Source organism: Acinonyx jubatus, chromosome E3, assembly GCF_027475565.1.
Source record: "Acinonyx jubatus isolate Ajub_Pintada_27869175 chromosome E3, VMU_Ajub_asm_v1.0, whole genome shotgun sequence".
NCBI lineage: Eukaryota > Metazoa > Chordata > Mammalia > Carnivora > Felidae > Acinonyx > Acinonyx jubatus.
The window spans coordinates 932631-948159 of NC_069398.1; the positions used below are offsets into that span (position 1 = coordinate 932631).

Sequence of the window (15529 nt, forward strand, 5' to 3'; positions counted from 1 at the left end):
TTAGAGTGTGTGATTCTTGTTCAGATAGAAGGGTGTGTGAAAGACCACAGAACCCCTGGAAAAAATTCAGTCCAGCTGGACAGGTCAATGAAAGTTGCAGAGAGAAGTTCACACTTGGGTGGACATTGAAGAACAAGTTGAAATTGAGCCAGGATTAGGGCAGTTGAGGAAGAAAGATGTGACCAAAGGCCTAGAGGTATAATGATGCCTTCTGTCTTTAAGGCATCAGTTTAGCTGGATCCTAGAGTATGTAAGCGACTATGTGAAGGGAAGGAAGAAGTACCAGAGAGAGTTGCCCAAGAGTTAGGAAGTGGAACCTGACAAAAGAAGCCATCGTTATTTTTAATAAATAAGAAGACACATGTAGATTTTGATACAAAGCCTGGATATACTATGGGTTCAATAAAACTATTACTACTGCTATTGTTTCTATTACTATTATCATCATTAATATTTTTTTACTAGGACACAGATAATTCTCCAGCTGAGGCATACTATGAATTTATAGAAGATAATTATATACTTTGACTATTCATTTCCTAAATTTTCTGCCTCCTTTTCCCAAATCATATTCTTTCACTTCATCTGGTTACATTCTTCTCATCATGAAGATCTCATTTCCATTGCTGCTTCCTTGGCAAAGTCTTCCCCACCATCCCTGACCGAGATCTGACTTTCCCCCTGGACTGTAGGCACCAAGAGGATAGTGCTTGGCATAAAGAGGGGCTTGATAAATAATAATAAACTTTCATACAAACCTCCAGTTATAAAATGAATGTCATGGGATAAAAAGTACATTGTAGGGAATATAGTCAAAAGTATTATAATAACTTTTTATGGTGACAGGTGGTAACTAAACTTATTGTGGTGAGCATTTTATAATTGTCAAATCACTATGCTGTATACCTGAAACTAATAAAATATTGTATTTCAACTATACTTCAATAATAATAATAATAATAATAATAATAATAAACAACTTTTAAATGGCATTGACTTCGTGCCAGGCATAATACTAAATAAGTGCCTTACAAATACGAACTTCTAATACCTCAATCTGTTGAGATAGGTACTATATTATTCTCATTTTATAGTTGAAGAAGTTGAGACAGAAAAGTTAAGTGACTTGATGAAGGTCACAAAGCTGGTAGGTAGCAGAGTCATGGATGATTGGGATGGATGGATGGATGAACGGAAGGAAAGAAGAAAGGACAGATAAATGACCACTGTTACCACCATCCTTACAACTTCACAGCTGTGTATACTTTCAGGCTTCTCCAGATGCAAATCTCTCTTTTCGCTATTTTAGAACCACTCTCTATTTTCAGACGCTCTAATTTATCAACACCAGTGGGCTCACCAAATATGAAGATTGGAAAAAAAAAAAACCTCCATCATATTAAGCTATTAAGAGGGGCACCTGGGTGGCTCAGTTGGTTAAGTGTCCGACTTTTGGCTCAGTTGGGTAAGCGTCCGACTTCGGCTCAGGTCATGATCTCATGGTTCATGAGTGTGAGCCCCGCATTGGTCACTGTGCTGATGCTCAGAGCCTTGGAGCCTGCTTCAAATTCTCTATCTCCCTTTCTGTCTCTTCCCTTCCTCCGGTCATGTTCTGTCTTTCTCTGTCCCTCAAATAAATGTTAAAAAAAATTTTTTTTAAAAGCTATTAAGAACGGGAGAATATTTTCCAAACATATATCTGTGAATACTGTTTATAATTAAACTCTGAAACTTGTGAGTTCCATTGAATCTGAGCACACACTGTGTCACTACTCGAGAAAAATAATAGAACACTAGAACAGGTTCTAGAATCCTGCAAACCAATCCCACCTCTGCTACTCCCATGACCCCAGAGTGGGAACGGGTCAGAATCAACTCTCTTGAGTATAGGGTGCCATGTAACTCTCTCATATCTATTAGTAAGTCTTCGTGATTAGAGATGACCTCTCCCCCAACCCACTGAATTACATGAGATTATAATGGCCATCTGCAGTTTGAGTGATATTTGGTTTTGATATTTAAATATTAATGGACATGGATCTTATTCCTTCTGATTGGGAGATGATAGCCATGTTTCTGAAATTGATTATTGATAGGACACCTTGTATCACAGTCACTTTGAGTGTTAGCCATCATGGGATTGACCATTATAGAATCCTAGAGTTCTAGAGTTGAAAAGAGAGTTTATCTCTTTTTGCCTAACTCCAGGCAATAATATCTCTGAAAAATTGGCCTCTCATCTTTCCTTGAACACATCCTATAGCATAGAGCTCACTGTAGGAGGCATGTGCATAGCAGACCTGTTGTAAACTTGGTATCCAATTGCCCAGTTCAAATCCAGGCTCTGCTACCTTAATGCATACTTTGTGCAAGTATGACTTACTTGAACTGTCTGAGCCTTGGTTTTCTCTTCTGAAACAGAGAAAATAGTAATACCTTCCTAATCGGAGTGTGAAAGAATTAAATGAAAATATATTGAAAGACTTGATCTTAATCCTTTTCATTATCACTACCATCATCATTGTAAAATACACTGTTTCATCAAAAGCCTATTTTAGAGGTTAGCCAGATAGGACGATGACAAGACAGGTTAAGGCACAATACGAGAGTACGTTCCTTGATACTCAAGTCTCCCCCTCTCTTCTTCCCTAGGAAACTGCTCAAAGAACTCATGCCAGTGGGACTTACAGCTTCCTTGATCGGGCTCAGCATTCAGTAAGTGCGACCGCTTTTGAACCTTCATTACATAAATACATCTATTTCTTTGATCGTGTTTGCGATGAAAAGCTCTCTTCTGCAGGCCTGAAGTTCCCACAAACACTGTGCTGCCTGCCTGTGTCTTTCTTTTCTGCTCTACTGCATTGGATTCAGAGGTGAGAGGATGATGTGCCAAGCAGAACCCCCACAAGGAACACAGGAAATGTTTGTGCGCATTGGGGGATTAACCCTACCACTGCTGGCTGGAGGTTAAATTAAAATGTGCTTTTCTTGTCTATTTGTTCCCTAAGCTTTTCTCATTAGGAGATATCTTGTCCCTCTCTCCCAGCTGCATGACCCTGCAAAGTAGAAAGAAATGCCAGCAAAAACAGATCAGTAAGTGAGACCACATATTTCTTGAGACATTTAAGAACAATTCATTTTGCACCAGAATACAATTCCTACTATATAAAAATTACTGCAGAAAAAGAAATTCTGTACTTTTAAGATGCTGGGGTACATTTCAGAAATTTCATTTGTTTTTAGCAAGTAAGCACTTTCTGCCGTCTGCCGTTCTCATTGTGCACAAGGACTTTATTTCTGGTGAAGCCAGCAGTATTTTCTCCGGTTTCCCCGACTCCTTTTTTATGAGACGCTAGCATTTGAGGTGTTGGTGTTGGTGCACGGGACATCACCTCTCCTCTGCAGTAGTTCTGCTGGCGAAGAACAATCTATCATAATTTAACCACAAATATCAAAGTTTTAAAAGGCTAACTAAAGGAAATACTTAGTTTTTTCAAGATGCAGCTTCCTTGGTAAGGTTTCAGAATTTTACAAAAAATACATTCTACTTCTGAGATGGGTGGCGTATAATTTGATACATCAAATATCATAAAGGGGCAGGTGGAATCAGAGACTGTGGGACTCCAGGCCTGGAAGAGGCTGATCAAAGGGAATTCTTTTGCCCTCAGTGGTAACGCATGACTCCCCTTTTTGCTACGGAATTTGCATATGTGAATGATAGAAGGAGGAGGAGGCAGAAAGAAAGAAAAAGATGGTGTATTTGCTGTTTGTAATATCAGAGTGACTCACTGTGACCCTGATCAGCTAAAGCTTGTATCACACAGGAGATTAGACCCACAGCTTTTGTTCCTAATAATAAAGGAAATTTCGTGTCTAATTCCCTACATGCCACATCTATCTTTCATTGCCTTTGAAGTTCAGGCTACAGGGTTTTCTGAAAACTGCAAGGTTTTGTAAGTGGAAAGGAGAGGCTGTTTGGCATGAAGTCTGTTTGGTGTAAAGTTAAATATGCATGTTACTTTATCTTCTTCTGTTTCAAGCAATATCCTTGCTTCCCTTCTTTGTGGTGCTGGAGCAGGCAAGGTAGAGATGGAGGAGGAAGGTTTCAGGATGTGTTTTCAGATTATGTGTGACCCTCCCGCCTTTCTCCCTACCTTCTCAACATGATACAAATTACTGCTTCTCAGAAAGGAATTCATGTTCCATCCCTGGATTGGGGCTGAAATTTCTAACCTAGGGGAGGCTCTGGTCCCCGAGATAATTAGTACAGCGTTGTAAGGAGCTCATGTTAATTTGTCTTTGGGTATGGTATTTCCATATCTACGATTGCAGTCTAAAGAGAAAAAAAAATTATTAATTTGCTGCTCTACACCAGTGTGTAGATATCTGATAATTTAAGAAAAAATAAAAAAGGAAGAAATGGAAAAACTCCTCACTGGGGATATTTAGAGCAGCTGCCCAATTTCTGTGTACCTAATAGATTTCAATGCTTACCTTGTGGTCCTAGCTTCCCTGGAGCAGTGAACCTCAATCAACATCTGGGGCCAAGGGGTTACATCCCCTACAACAGAGATCGAGTTCTGGGAGGTTGCTTCATGGTCAAGAAAGCAGATGGCCTGACGTCTACATTGGCTGTGTGTCTGGGTGTTGGGTTCGCCTCACCAGTAACATTGTTGCTTAGGAAACTGCCCCTCATGGGATTTTACTGGAAGCAACAGTCCTGGTTTTCGAATTTGCACACATCTAACGTTGTGCCTGCACTGATGTGACTATCCTATGGTGGTCTGAGTTAGGGTTTTGAGGTCTCTGTTGGCTTTAGAAAATCAATGTTCATTTACTACTTCCAAAGTCTGGTTATCTTTCATTGTTTATTCTTTTCCAGAATGTTCCATTTGCATTGGTGCCCTTTGGCACAGATTGGCTGGTGTATATGATACAGAGCTGTTTTGCACATTCTGATGTCTTTGTAGGATTGTAGGTCTCCACATCCCTTTGTGATCTGTATACACAAAGGAGAGCCACAGCAGGCTGGTGGTTGTAGGGTCACTGGTTGAACTTCAGCTTCAGAGTAATTTCTTAGAAGTTTTTATTATGTATTTATTTATTTAAAAGTTAATTTATTTATTTTTAGAGAGAGAAACAGAGAGAGGGAGAATCCCAAGCAAGCTCCATGCTATCAGCATGAAGTCTTACATGGGGCTTGATCCCACAAACTGTGGGATAATGACCTGAGCTGAAATCAAGAGTCAGACACTTAACCGACTGAACCACCCAGGCGCCCCTAATTTCCTACAACCTTTAAATTTAAGTTCCAGTGGAAGCCTTCCTTAGATCTCTATTTCCTGCCAGATTATACTTCCCTTGGCATGCTATGTCAGAAGTATAATTAATTAACCAAAAATTAATTTAATGTTTTCCTTTTGTCCAGTGCTATCCAAAAGAACTCTATGTCATGGTAGGAATCTTCTTTATCTCTGCTGTCCAGTATGGTAACCAGTAGCCAGATATGACCACTGAGCGCTGGAAATGTGGCTATTGTAACCAAGGAACTAAGTTTATCATTTTGTTTATTTTTAGTTATTTTAAATTTAAACAGTGTCATGTGGCTAGTAATAATCTATCACATTGGATGGGGCAGCTCGAGACTGGAGGCCCTGTCAGTACAGGGGGCCAGTTCTGAAATTTGTATCCTTGCATTCATGCTGATACTTAGCTGATAAATACCAGTGTGGACATTGGTTGATGAACTGCTGCTGTCCCCAGGTCCCTAAGCACCTTTATTCCCTGCGATTCCATGTGCATTATGCCCGTGCATGAACCCTTGATCCTGAACAAAAGAGTTAATGACCCTGAAATGTCATACAATGTGTTTGTTCTCACTGGTTGGTGTCTGTCATACACTGGTTATTAGAGCATATAACCTCTGATTATAGCCACAACATCTACTGAAGTATTGTCTGTAATAGGTAATCAGTACTTGCTGGACATAGCTATGGGTGAGAACATGGGGGGATGAATAGATGGAGGGACACATCTCACCTTCTGATGGAGCGTTATGTAAGTGGGAGAAACAGAATTGAGTCTAGACAGTAGACCCATCTGGATCTCCATGATGGCTGCCTTTTGCCTTGTACTTCCTACTCTAATTCTTGTTTAAAGCTCTGACTTCTGCTTTGTCAAGGCCTAGATAGGCCTAGAGCAACAGACTCCAAATCTGTGACTGAATTCCAGTGTGCTGTGCAGCACAAATTGCTGTACATCTTCACTTACTTCTTTTTTTAAAAATTTTTTTTAATGTTTATTTTATTTTTTGAGACAGAGAGAGAGAGAAAGAGTGTGAGTAGGGGAGGGGCAGAGAGAGAGAGGGAGACACAGAATCCGAAGCAGGCTCCAGGCTCCAAGCCATCAGCACAGAGCCCGATGTGGGGTGGAACTCACAAGCTGTGAGATCATGACCTGAGCTGAAGTCAGATGCTCAACGGACCGAGCTACCCATGTGCCTCACATCTTCAGTTACTTCTGCTGTCACTTTGGGCTCCAAATGCTTAACACTGACATCAGACCACACCCTATGCTCTCCCCTCTGGATGCTACTCTGTCCCCAGGTACCCCAGTCCCAAGCTTCAGTCACCACCGATTTTGTCTTGCTCTTCACCCACCACCAGAGGAGTGAGGCTTTGATCTGGACCTTCTGGAACCCCTAATTCCATTCCCTCTTTTGGCGTATCACTCTAGGCGCTACTTCCTCAAGTGGCTGTGGTTTTAATGCCCAAAGCCACCATCCTCTGGACTCCATCCTACATGTTGGAGGACTACTGTTCCCCAAGCATGAATATCATCTAGTTACTTGTTCAGTTAGCTAAGTTTGTCTCTAACATTCTGCCTTCTCTTTGAGAATCCCTAGATAACATATTTCCACCAAGCATGTTGATCTCTTGACTTGCAAATGTGTTTACTTCCTGACTTCAAAATTTGTCACCTGTGGTCTTACCAGCCAAAGTAACCCTTCCTTATTCTTACTGTACACTTTGGTATATATCTCAGTTAAGACCCTCCTGTTGAATATGTGTACTTTAATTCCTTGATTCCCCTTGTAGGGTAAAGAAAATACTAAGCCTGTTTTCATTGTAGACGTGTGACCCCGTGATATTTTTAGAATCTGGACTAGGTGAAGCAAGCAAAGAGTAGAACAGCCTAAGGGTGAACTGGAAAAGAAAGAGTAATGATTATCTTCAGGAAGTGGTTAAAAGTCAGCATGTTGGCTAGAAATGGGGTGGTCAGCCTTCAGCTGAATACAGGAGGGAGAGGAAGCAAGAGCATGAGCAATGTAAGAACATTAATTTAAATGATGGCCAGGCCTGGGGTGGGTTTTGTGCCAATTGACTTAGAGTCTCATGGTGTAGAGGGCACACCAAAAGACACTCTCTTCTGACCTTCCCATGTGCTCTGACACTTGACCACCCACCACCACACATCCATATTCACACATTCCATCGGTGTATCTCTTGTCTGTCGTAAGCTGCTGCATAGCCAACTCAGTAAAATCCTTCCTGTTCCTCCTCGCTTCCCTCTTCTACAAAGGAATAAGGAACTTGGGATCTTTTTGATTTAATGAGTATATGAGACTGTGAAGCAAGAGAGTATAGGTAGATAAATAAAAAAAGAAAAACAATTTTCTTTCACTCCCTTATTGTTAGAACAGAGGAAGATTAAAAAAAATGAAAGTTACAAGGAAACTGTGTATGATTATTGGATTTCAGGACCATGGATAAAAAATAGAGAAGGCCTGGGGCTCCTGGGTGGTTCAGTTAGTTAAATGTCTGAATCTTGATTTCGGTTCATGTCATGATCTCACACTTCAGGTTTATGAGTTCAAGCATTGGGCTCTATGTTGATGGTGCAGAACCTGCTTGGGGTTCCCTCTCTCTGCCCCTTCCCTACTTGTTCTCTCTCTTTCTCTCTACAAAATAAATAAGCTTTTTAAAAAAAGAGAGAGAGAGAGAAGGGGCACCTGGGTGGCTCAGTCTGTTAAGGGTCTGACTCTCGATTTTGGCTCAGGTCATGACTTCACAGTTTATGGGATCGAGCCCCATGTTGGGCTTCTGTGCTGACAGCATGTGGAGCCTACTTGGGATTCTCTCTCTCCTTCTGTCTCTATCCCTCCCTTGCTTGTGCTCTCTAAACAAACAAACAAAGAAACAAACAAACTTTAAAAAAAAAGAGCCTGAAGTCACACCCACTATCTGCCTCGTTATTCTCCATCATTTCACCCAGCTCAAGTATTACAAAGCACTCCTTACGTGCTCTAATTATTGTATTTATTGCTTCTGCATTTCCTGCCTCCTCCACTTGTACTAGAGGATCTCTGAAGGCATGATGTGTCTCTGTCTTGCTTACCACTCTATCCCGGACACCCGCAAAAGTGGCAAGTGCCCATAGACAAAGAATTAATTCTTTTTCTTTTTTAGTTTATTTATTTTCAGAGACAGAGTGTGAGCGAGTAGGGGAGAGGCAGAGGGAAAGAAAGAGAGAATCCCAAAGCAGGCTCTGCACTGTCAGCACAGAGCCCGTTGGGGGGCTTGAACCCACAAACCATGAGATCATGAGCCAAAGTCAGACACTTAACTGACTGAGCCACCCAGGAGCCCTGAGACAATGATTTCTTGAGTTGCATCGATTATTGCTGTGAAAGATGATCACTTTTTGCATTTTGAAACCATTCTTTTGTCATCCATAACCCCTCACAGTCCTCCCTTACCATACTTTCCAATCTAGATCAATCTTTGAAAAATCAAGAGTCAGGCTAATGGCCTGACTTTATGATCACGTGATCCTTTTTTTAAAAGTTTATTTATTTATTTTGAAGTGGGGGAGGAGCAGAGAGAGAGAGAGACAGAGAGAATCCCAAGCAGACTCCATACTGTCAGCGTGGGTGACAGCATGGGTGTCCGAGTGGGGCCCAACCCAGGAGCCATGAGATCATGACCTGAGCTGAAGTTGCATGCTTAACCAGCTAGCCACCCAGGCGCCCCTTTGTGGAGTGACCACGTGATCCTTAACACATTGACCAATCTGACTTAGCTTTCTTCGTTAAATAATCATAATAACTGTAAGGAATTTAACTGGAATAGTGTGTAACTAAGACCCCTTCCGACTTGGAATTTAGTGAATAAACAAGAAAGACAGAAATGAGGCCACAGGAGAGAAGATTGAAGGAAAGTATCTGAGCCAGGCAGAGAGTGATGAGTTATGGCCAGCAGTGGCTCCTCCCAGCCCCCAATCTGTGGGCAAAATGAACATATTGTCTTCTGGACAAGAAAGTGAGTATAATAAACTGACGTTGATACGGTTTGATCCACATCCGTTGGTTGCATTATAGGGTGAAAGGAAATGAAAGCACATCTGCTTGTGGCCTCTTCCGCTGGAGCACCTAAGAGTTGAAATCTCTCTTCACCCTGATTATTCATCACTTCCCAATAGAATGACCTAAGGAGAACAACAAAACAATGACTTGGGGTTTCTGCTAAATCCCTTCACTTAAGCTAAAGATTAGGTCTACTTGCTGTTTCTACCCTGCACTGTAATGTGAGGTTGTTCATCTGAGACACTAGTGAACCTGTAGCAACAGCTGGAAATTGCAAAGGACAAATAAAAACAAGAATGGCTGGTTAATAAGTTATAGAAACAAGGAATTTGGTTTTTCTAAATGAAAGATGCTACAGATTTCTTTTTAGAAGCTCCACAGAAAAAAAGATAAACTTTCTCCTAGTGCTGACAGCCGGAATATATTTTTTTAAGCATGTGGCTAATTTCTTTAGAATTCAGGCAGTTATTTTCACAGATGAAGATTCTTGCCTCAGAAAGTGCCAACCCCAACTGTGTGCTGGGCATACAGTCAGAGGTAAATAAATGGTAACAATGAGAACTATTCAGAGCAATTACATAACTGAGAAATAATCTTCTGCTGGGCTGCCTGTGTATGCATGAGCTTTGGTGAATTCAGTCACTCATTGGACTTCAGTGTCTGTATTTAAGAAGGATAAATTATCTTGAAAAACTGTATTGTGGAACGTTCCAGCTCAGGGTGCCATGACATTGATATTTAAGTTAACATCCTTACCCTGGTAACGTTATCATTCATTCGTTCACTTACAAGTAAGTTTGGATAAATTATCATGTTGAATCTTTGCTGAGAGTGAGGACGTTAAAATGAATGGGGCCCCAAATTTATGGTAAAGTTATAAAATAAAATTTAAAGTAAATAAAACAACCTAAGCTGTGTTGGTTATCATGGATTAGCCAGTCATAGACAGAAGTATATGTTGGGCTCAGAATCCAAGGATATATGATCAGACCCATCTCAGATGTAGGAGAGGGCCAAGAGTCATCCCTCTCACATGTAAATTCTTCTCCATATTCTCAGGTCAGGGTTTTCCTCCCAGAGCTGGCTGGCCTTACTTACCCTTCCCTAAAGTACAGTGCCCTTGTGGGGTGCTTCCTCCCCCAGCAATGACCATTTACACTCCACAGGGCCAGACTCTCCCCACCAAGTCCATAAACCTGCACTCTGTGCAGAATCAATGCCCATTTACAGCTGCTAATGCATTAATAACAGAAACGTCCCTGGCCGTGACCTACCTGAGTCATTACACACTAATCATCGGAGGCAATTTCAAGCAGATTGACTAGTGATCGGTGTCCTCCTGGCGTCCAGGCAGGAGGACACACGGCTGCCTTCACAGCCCCTGAGCAGATGGTCTGAGAGCGTAATCACACGCTACAGCCGGTGCGGGTCTGGCTCAGGAAGGGGAATCTCCATGTCTTGCATGCAAAGCTGTGCTCCCTCACCCAGGGCTCTGCTCCAAGTGCCCGCCTTTCATTTTAGAACAGAATCCAAACTCTCCTCTAAAGACATTGAGGAAACAAGGTTTACCTGTGCCTGAACTGTTCTAGCATGTGCTACTGCCCTGAGGCTGGTTTCATCCTTTTCCCACATTTCCACGTAATCCTTCTCCAGATATGTGCTCCAAAGCTGTCGTCATCAGGGGCTTGTGATTTGGTGTTATCATTTCTCTTATAATTTCTTCCCTTGAGTTTTAGCTTGGGCTTTCTTTTTTTGATCTTGCTCTAACATTCCCTACGATCATAATTCTAAGGGCTATACAGTGTATCATCAGGGTGATGTCTTGCTCCTTTACTATGGAATATCTAGGACATTTCTGCTCTTTTCACTAACACCATTATTACCAGAGTTAATCACTCAGGATCTGTAGAGTTTTGTTCCTTAGGGTAACTTACTAAAGATAAATACCCCCTGAGAGGAATTGTACAGTCAAAGGATATAAGCATCTTTATGACTTTGGATGCGTATCGCTAAATCGCTTTTCAAAACGGACTGTGTTGATTTATAGCCTTTGTCTTTTGGGCTTTCTCCTCTTAGCCGCCTATGTTTTAGTTGCCTAGAATGAGGATTCAGACTAATTGGGGTTAGAAATTTGAATCACACAGACTCTTTACCTTCAAGGAACTCACAGAATAGAGGGAGAAGCCAGATTACAAAAATAATTGCTCTGTGAACTGTTAAAGCCTTAAGGAAGAAGGAACTTCAGAATCCATGGATTTTGTCACAAGACCTTCTTTCTGAAACCAGTGGAGTTCTGGAATCTCTCTCTTTGATGCTATTTCTTGACAAGAGTTTTGTGAGTTTGGAAATCAGGTGTCTGCTGGCTCTCAAGTCTTAGATACCATTGTTTTACCCATAAATTCAGGTATAAGAACTTGTTAATCAGTCTATTTTTATGGACCATCCACTCCAGTACACATTGAAAAATTTTTTGGCAGAAGTTCACAAACGTTGTGCACTGCTAAAACAAATAAGCTGCGAGTCTTTGGGCCGTGTGCCCAATAAACCCAGTGGGTCACAGCTAGTAGTTCATTGAGATCATGATAAAGGAAGCTGGGGTCTTAGAAAAGCACAAGACATTAAGACAAACAAAGAGAGATTCAAATCTTGGCTCCCTTTTTACCACTTCTGCAAACTTGGGAAATTTACTTAACCTTTCCCAGCCCCAATTTCCTGTTCTGTAATGAAGATGACCATGGCAACCCACAGGTTTCTTGTAAAGATTTAAAAAAAGAAAAAAAAAACCCTCCTTTTTGCAGGCGGAGGGTTGTTTTTGGGAAAAGCCCTTTGAGGTGGAAAGTGGGACTCTGAGAACATAACTTTGGCAGTGATTGATTCAGCAAAAGGTAGTAGCAAAAGTAACGCTCCGTTTTAGTTAGAGAAGACCTTGTTCTGCTTCTGGTGGGGAAGAAGAGAGGAGAGGGAGTAAGCATAAAGATCCAGCCTGATGGTAGCTGCGTGAGGGCGGGGACCCAGAGGAAGCTCGGTTCTACAGTTCAGTAGAAAGGAAGCTGTTACTACAGTTCAGTTTGAAGCCCTCTTGCCTTGTTGTAACTTAACCCCTCTCTCTGCCCCACGCCCCTATCCCCACAAGAAGAAAATTAACCTCTTCCTTCAAAACTGTTAAAATGTTTTCAAGAGTGAGCTTTTAATGGAAGTTCTGGGAAGTGCTGAGTGCCTGCCTAAGACCATGCAGTGGAAAACAGGTGTTGTCCTCTGCATTTCTGAAGATAAACTGCTCATGTGTTGGAAATCTGCTCATGGGCCTGGCCATGGGCTAAGCATTTTGCGTGCATTCCCTCGTTTTATGCTCACAATGACCTAGTAAGATAGGTCTTGCTAATTACTGCTGTCTTACAGATGGGAAAGCTGGCCCTTGTGTGGATTGCTCAGAGTCAGATGGCTTGTAAGACTTGGAGCTGGGTTTCTGCTGTAGGGTCCACACCTCTGACTACTGCACTGACCTCTTTCTGTATGCCTGACCCTGGGTCAGAAGTGCCCATGGGACTGTACATTTCATCAAGGAAATAGCGGCAAGGAATTTTGGCTTCACAGGGATTTGCGGAGGGTGATGTCTAAAAATCGCCTCTAATGTCTAGCTTGTCTTTATAAGTTTACTTCTCTAAAAAGTAGATTAAATGGATGACTGGTACGAATAAGGAGGATAATTCTAGAGAGTTCTCATGCCACGTTCTCTTCTCTATGCAAGAAAGACTGCAACATTCTCTGTGGTTACCAGGGACTGTGTATCACACAAGATTCTTGTTAGTACAGGCAAAGTGGAGAGTCACTGAGAGCCACAGTCCTGAGTTTCCTGATGCTCAACATGCCTGTAGCCTCATGATCGTTTGACATTCCCTCAAGGTTTTCAGTGGGCTTTATCTGAAGTTTCATCCTGAGAAATAAAACAAAAAGCACAGAGGAAGGACTAACACGCAAAGAACTGAATTGTGCCTTTGAGATATATACATTATATAATATATATATGTGTGTGTGTCTACATATATATGTGAGTTTTCACATTAATTTTAATACATATTTTAATAAGGAATTTTGGAGATGGGGTAGTAAAAGGATTGTAACTATTTCAGTCTAGAGTAAAAAAAAAAAAAAAAAAAAAAAAAAGACCTTATTATTCCGAGCACATGGTCCTGCCACTGCATGGTGCTGGCTGGCACAGATTGCAAGCTTCTTTTCGAAGGCACACTCTGCACACGTTTGAAGAGCCTGCAGGTGCCACACCTGCACCAACCCTCACTGTGCTGAGCTCAGAGTCATCGGCAGTACTTGTCAAGCCCTCTATTCCCTCTGCGAGAGTTTTGATCAGGGATGTCGTCACAGATGAGGAATCAGACCTGGCCTACCATTCCTGTGACTCTCTTCCTCGTACCTTTTCTGTAGGAATTGCTCTCTCGCCGTATCAAGCAGGTGGCTGAGGCTTTCATTCACTCAACACACACACAAGAAATGCTCTTCTTTGCCAGGCGTAGTTCTAGCTGCTGGGGACACAGTGGGAAACAAGACAACAACCAAGTTGCCCAAGCCCATGGGCTTAAATTCTCTGACAGTTTCGCGAATAAATGTATAATTATAAATCGTAGTCAGTACTGTGACATAAACACTCAGCGCGCCATGAGAGTCGTACAGAGTATAGTAATTTAATCTGGGTGATCAAAGAATTGCTATTAAAGTTGGGAAATTCTAGGGAAGAGTCTCTGGGCTGTGGCAAGACATTTGGGGCTTATGAAGAAGAAAAAGAAGGTGTGGTTAGAGCAGAGTGCTGGGACAGTGTTAAAAGAGCTGACAGGGAGAGATATTCATCAGAGGGCAGATTTTAGATTTTACCACAAGTGCCATGGGAAACCATCAAAGGATCAGAAAAAAATAAGAACTGTGATTATATTTATGTTTTTAAAAGTATTACTCTAGCTATTATACTGAAGAAGGTTTGGATGCAGGCCAAGTGGAAGCAAGAACAGTTAAGAGCTTTATTCAAATAGTCTGGGAAGGCGGGATGATATTGGCTTGACATGGGGATGGAAAAAAGTTCAAGGATCTTATCTGTGTCTCCATCCATCCATCCATCCACTGACCCACCTATCATATCATCCACCATCATCATCATCACCATCTCTTCAACATTGTGTAAAATCCAGTCATTTGCTCAATTCTTTACTGTATCAGTGGCCATCACCAGTATATCCTAAGTTCTGCAGAAATCATGAAGGTGGTTTTGTTTTGTTTTTGTTTTTTTGTTTTGTTTTTCTTTTTTTGTCCTAGGAATGGCTAAATTGTTTCTTCTTCCCCTGTTAAAGTTTGCTTGGAGGTCGTCCTGTTGGCTTCTGCATTCCCCTATGCTGCTGTCACCAGTTTTACCTCAGATGACACCGTTTGCTTTTACATAAGTTTTCATGCATTGAAGTCTGACATTTTTAATAGTTCTGTCACCCGTGTTACAACTGGCTGCTGAAAAGATACGAGTGATGCCTGCAGGAGATGGGGCCATCTCAGCGGTTTGTGTAACACCAATGGGGTGTGAGGTAACAGGAAAATAATTAGTTTAGTTAGATGTAAATGGAAGACAAATGAAGACACCACTAATTTGTGGATGCCTGGGAGCTGGGGTGGCCTGCTTCGTTTAAGATTTAAGGAAGAATAATTGAATCAATAGCTATGAAAATGAAAGCCATATTAGGAGACTTTCATGCAACATATAAGGCGGGAAAAGCTAAATTCAATCAACGTGCATTTACTAAGTGCTTCTTACTTACCTGTCACTGTGTGAGGCATTTTAGCCAAACTAAAGGGGGTAAATAATTGCAAGACATAAATAAGGCTTTACACTCTCCGTGGGAAGTCCAGATTTCAGAACATATGAATGCTTCAAGCGTATATTAGAAAGACTGAGTAGCAATTGTAAGCTACATTAATAGGCAATGCTCTTAGGGACAGCAGGAATAACATTGAATGTAAAACACATTAGTGACTCTGTGACTACGCTTAATTTACTTAACCTCTCTGAACACCAGTTCTCTCCTTTATAAAATGTCTATCACAGCATAGATTGCCATTCCGTCTTCATATATGCACATGTACACATGTGAGTGCACCCACACACGGATGCTG

The 15529-nt window shown here is 41.5% G+C and overlaps 1 protein-coding gene across 29 annotated transcripts in view; it reads left to right on the forward strand.

The window, feature by feature from the left end:
* RBFOX1 (RNA binding fox-1 homolog 1) overlaps window positions 1–15529 on the forward strand; it is a 2045752-nt gene that overhangs the window by 844365 nt on the left and 1185858 nt on the right. For 26 of the 29 annotated variants that reach the window (XR_008294525.1, XR_008294524.1, XM_053213105.1 and 23 more), the window contains one exon: window positions 2653–2715. Coding sequence is in view for 27 of the 29 variants with exons in the window: in XM_053213105.1 (XP_053069080.1) it covers window positions 2653–2715 (63 nt within the window). In the remaining 2 variants the exon portion in view is untranslated. Of the gene's footprint in view, window positions 1–2652; window positions 2716–2800; window positions 2874–15529 lie in introns of all 29 variants that reach the window. The other 3 variants (XM_027042984.2, XM_027042982.2, XM_027042983.2) reach the window with 1 other exon arrangement.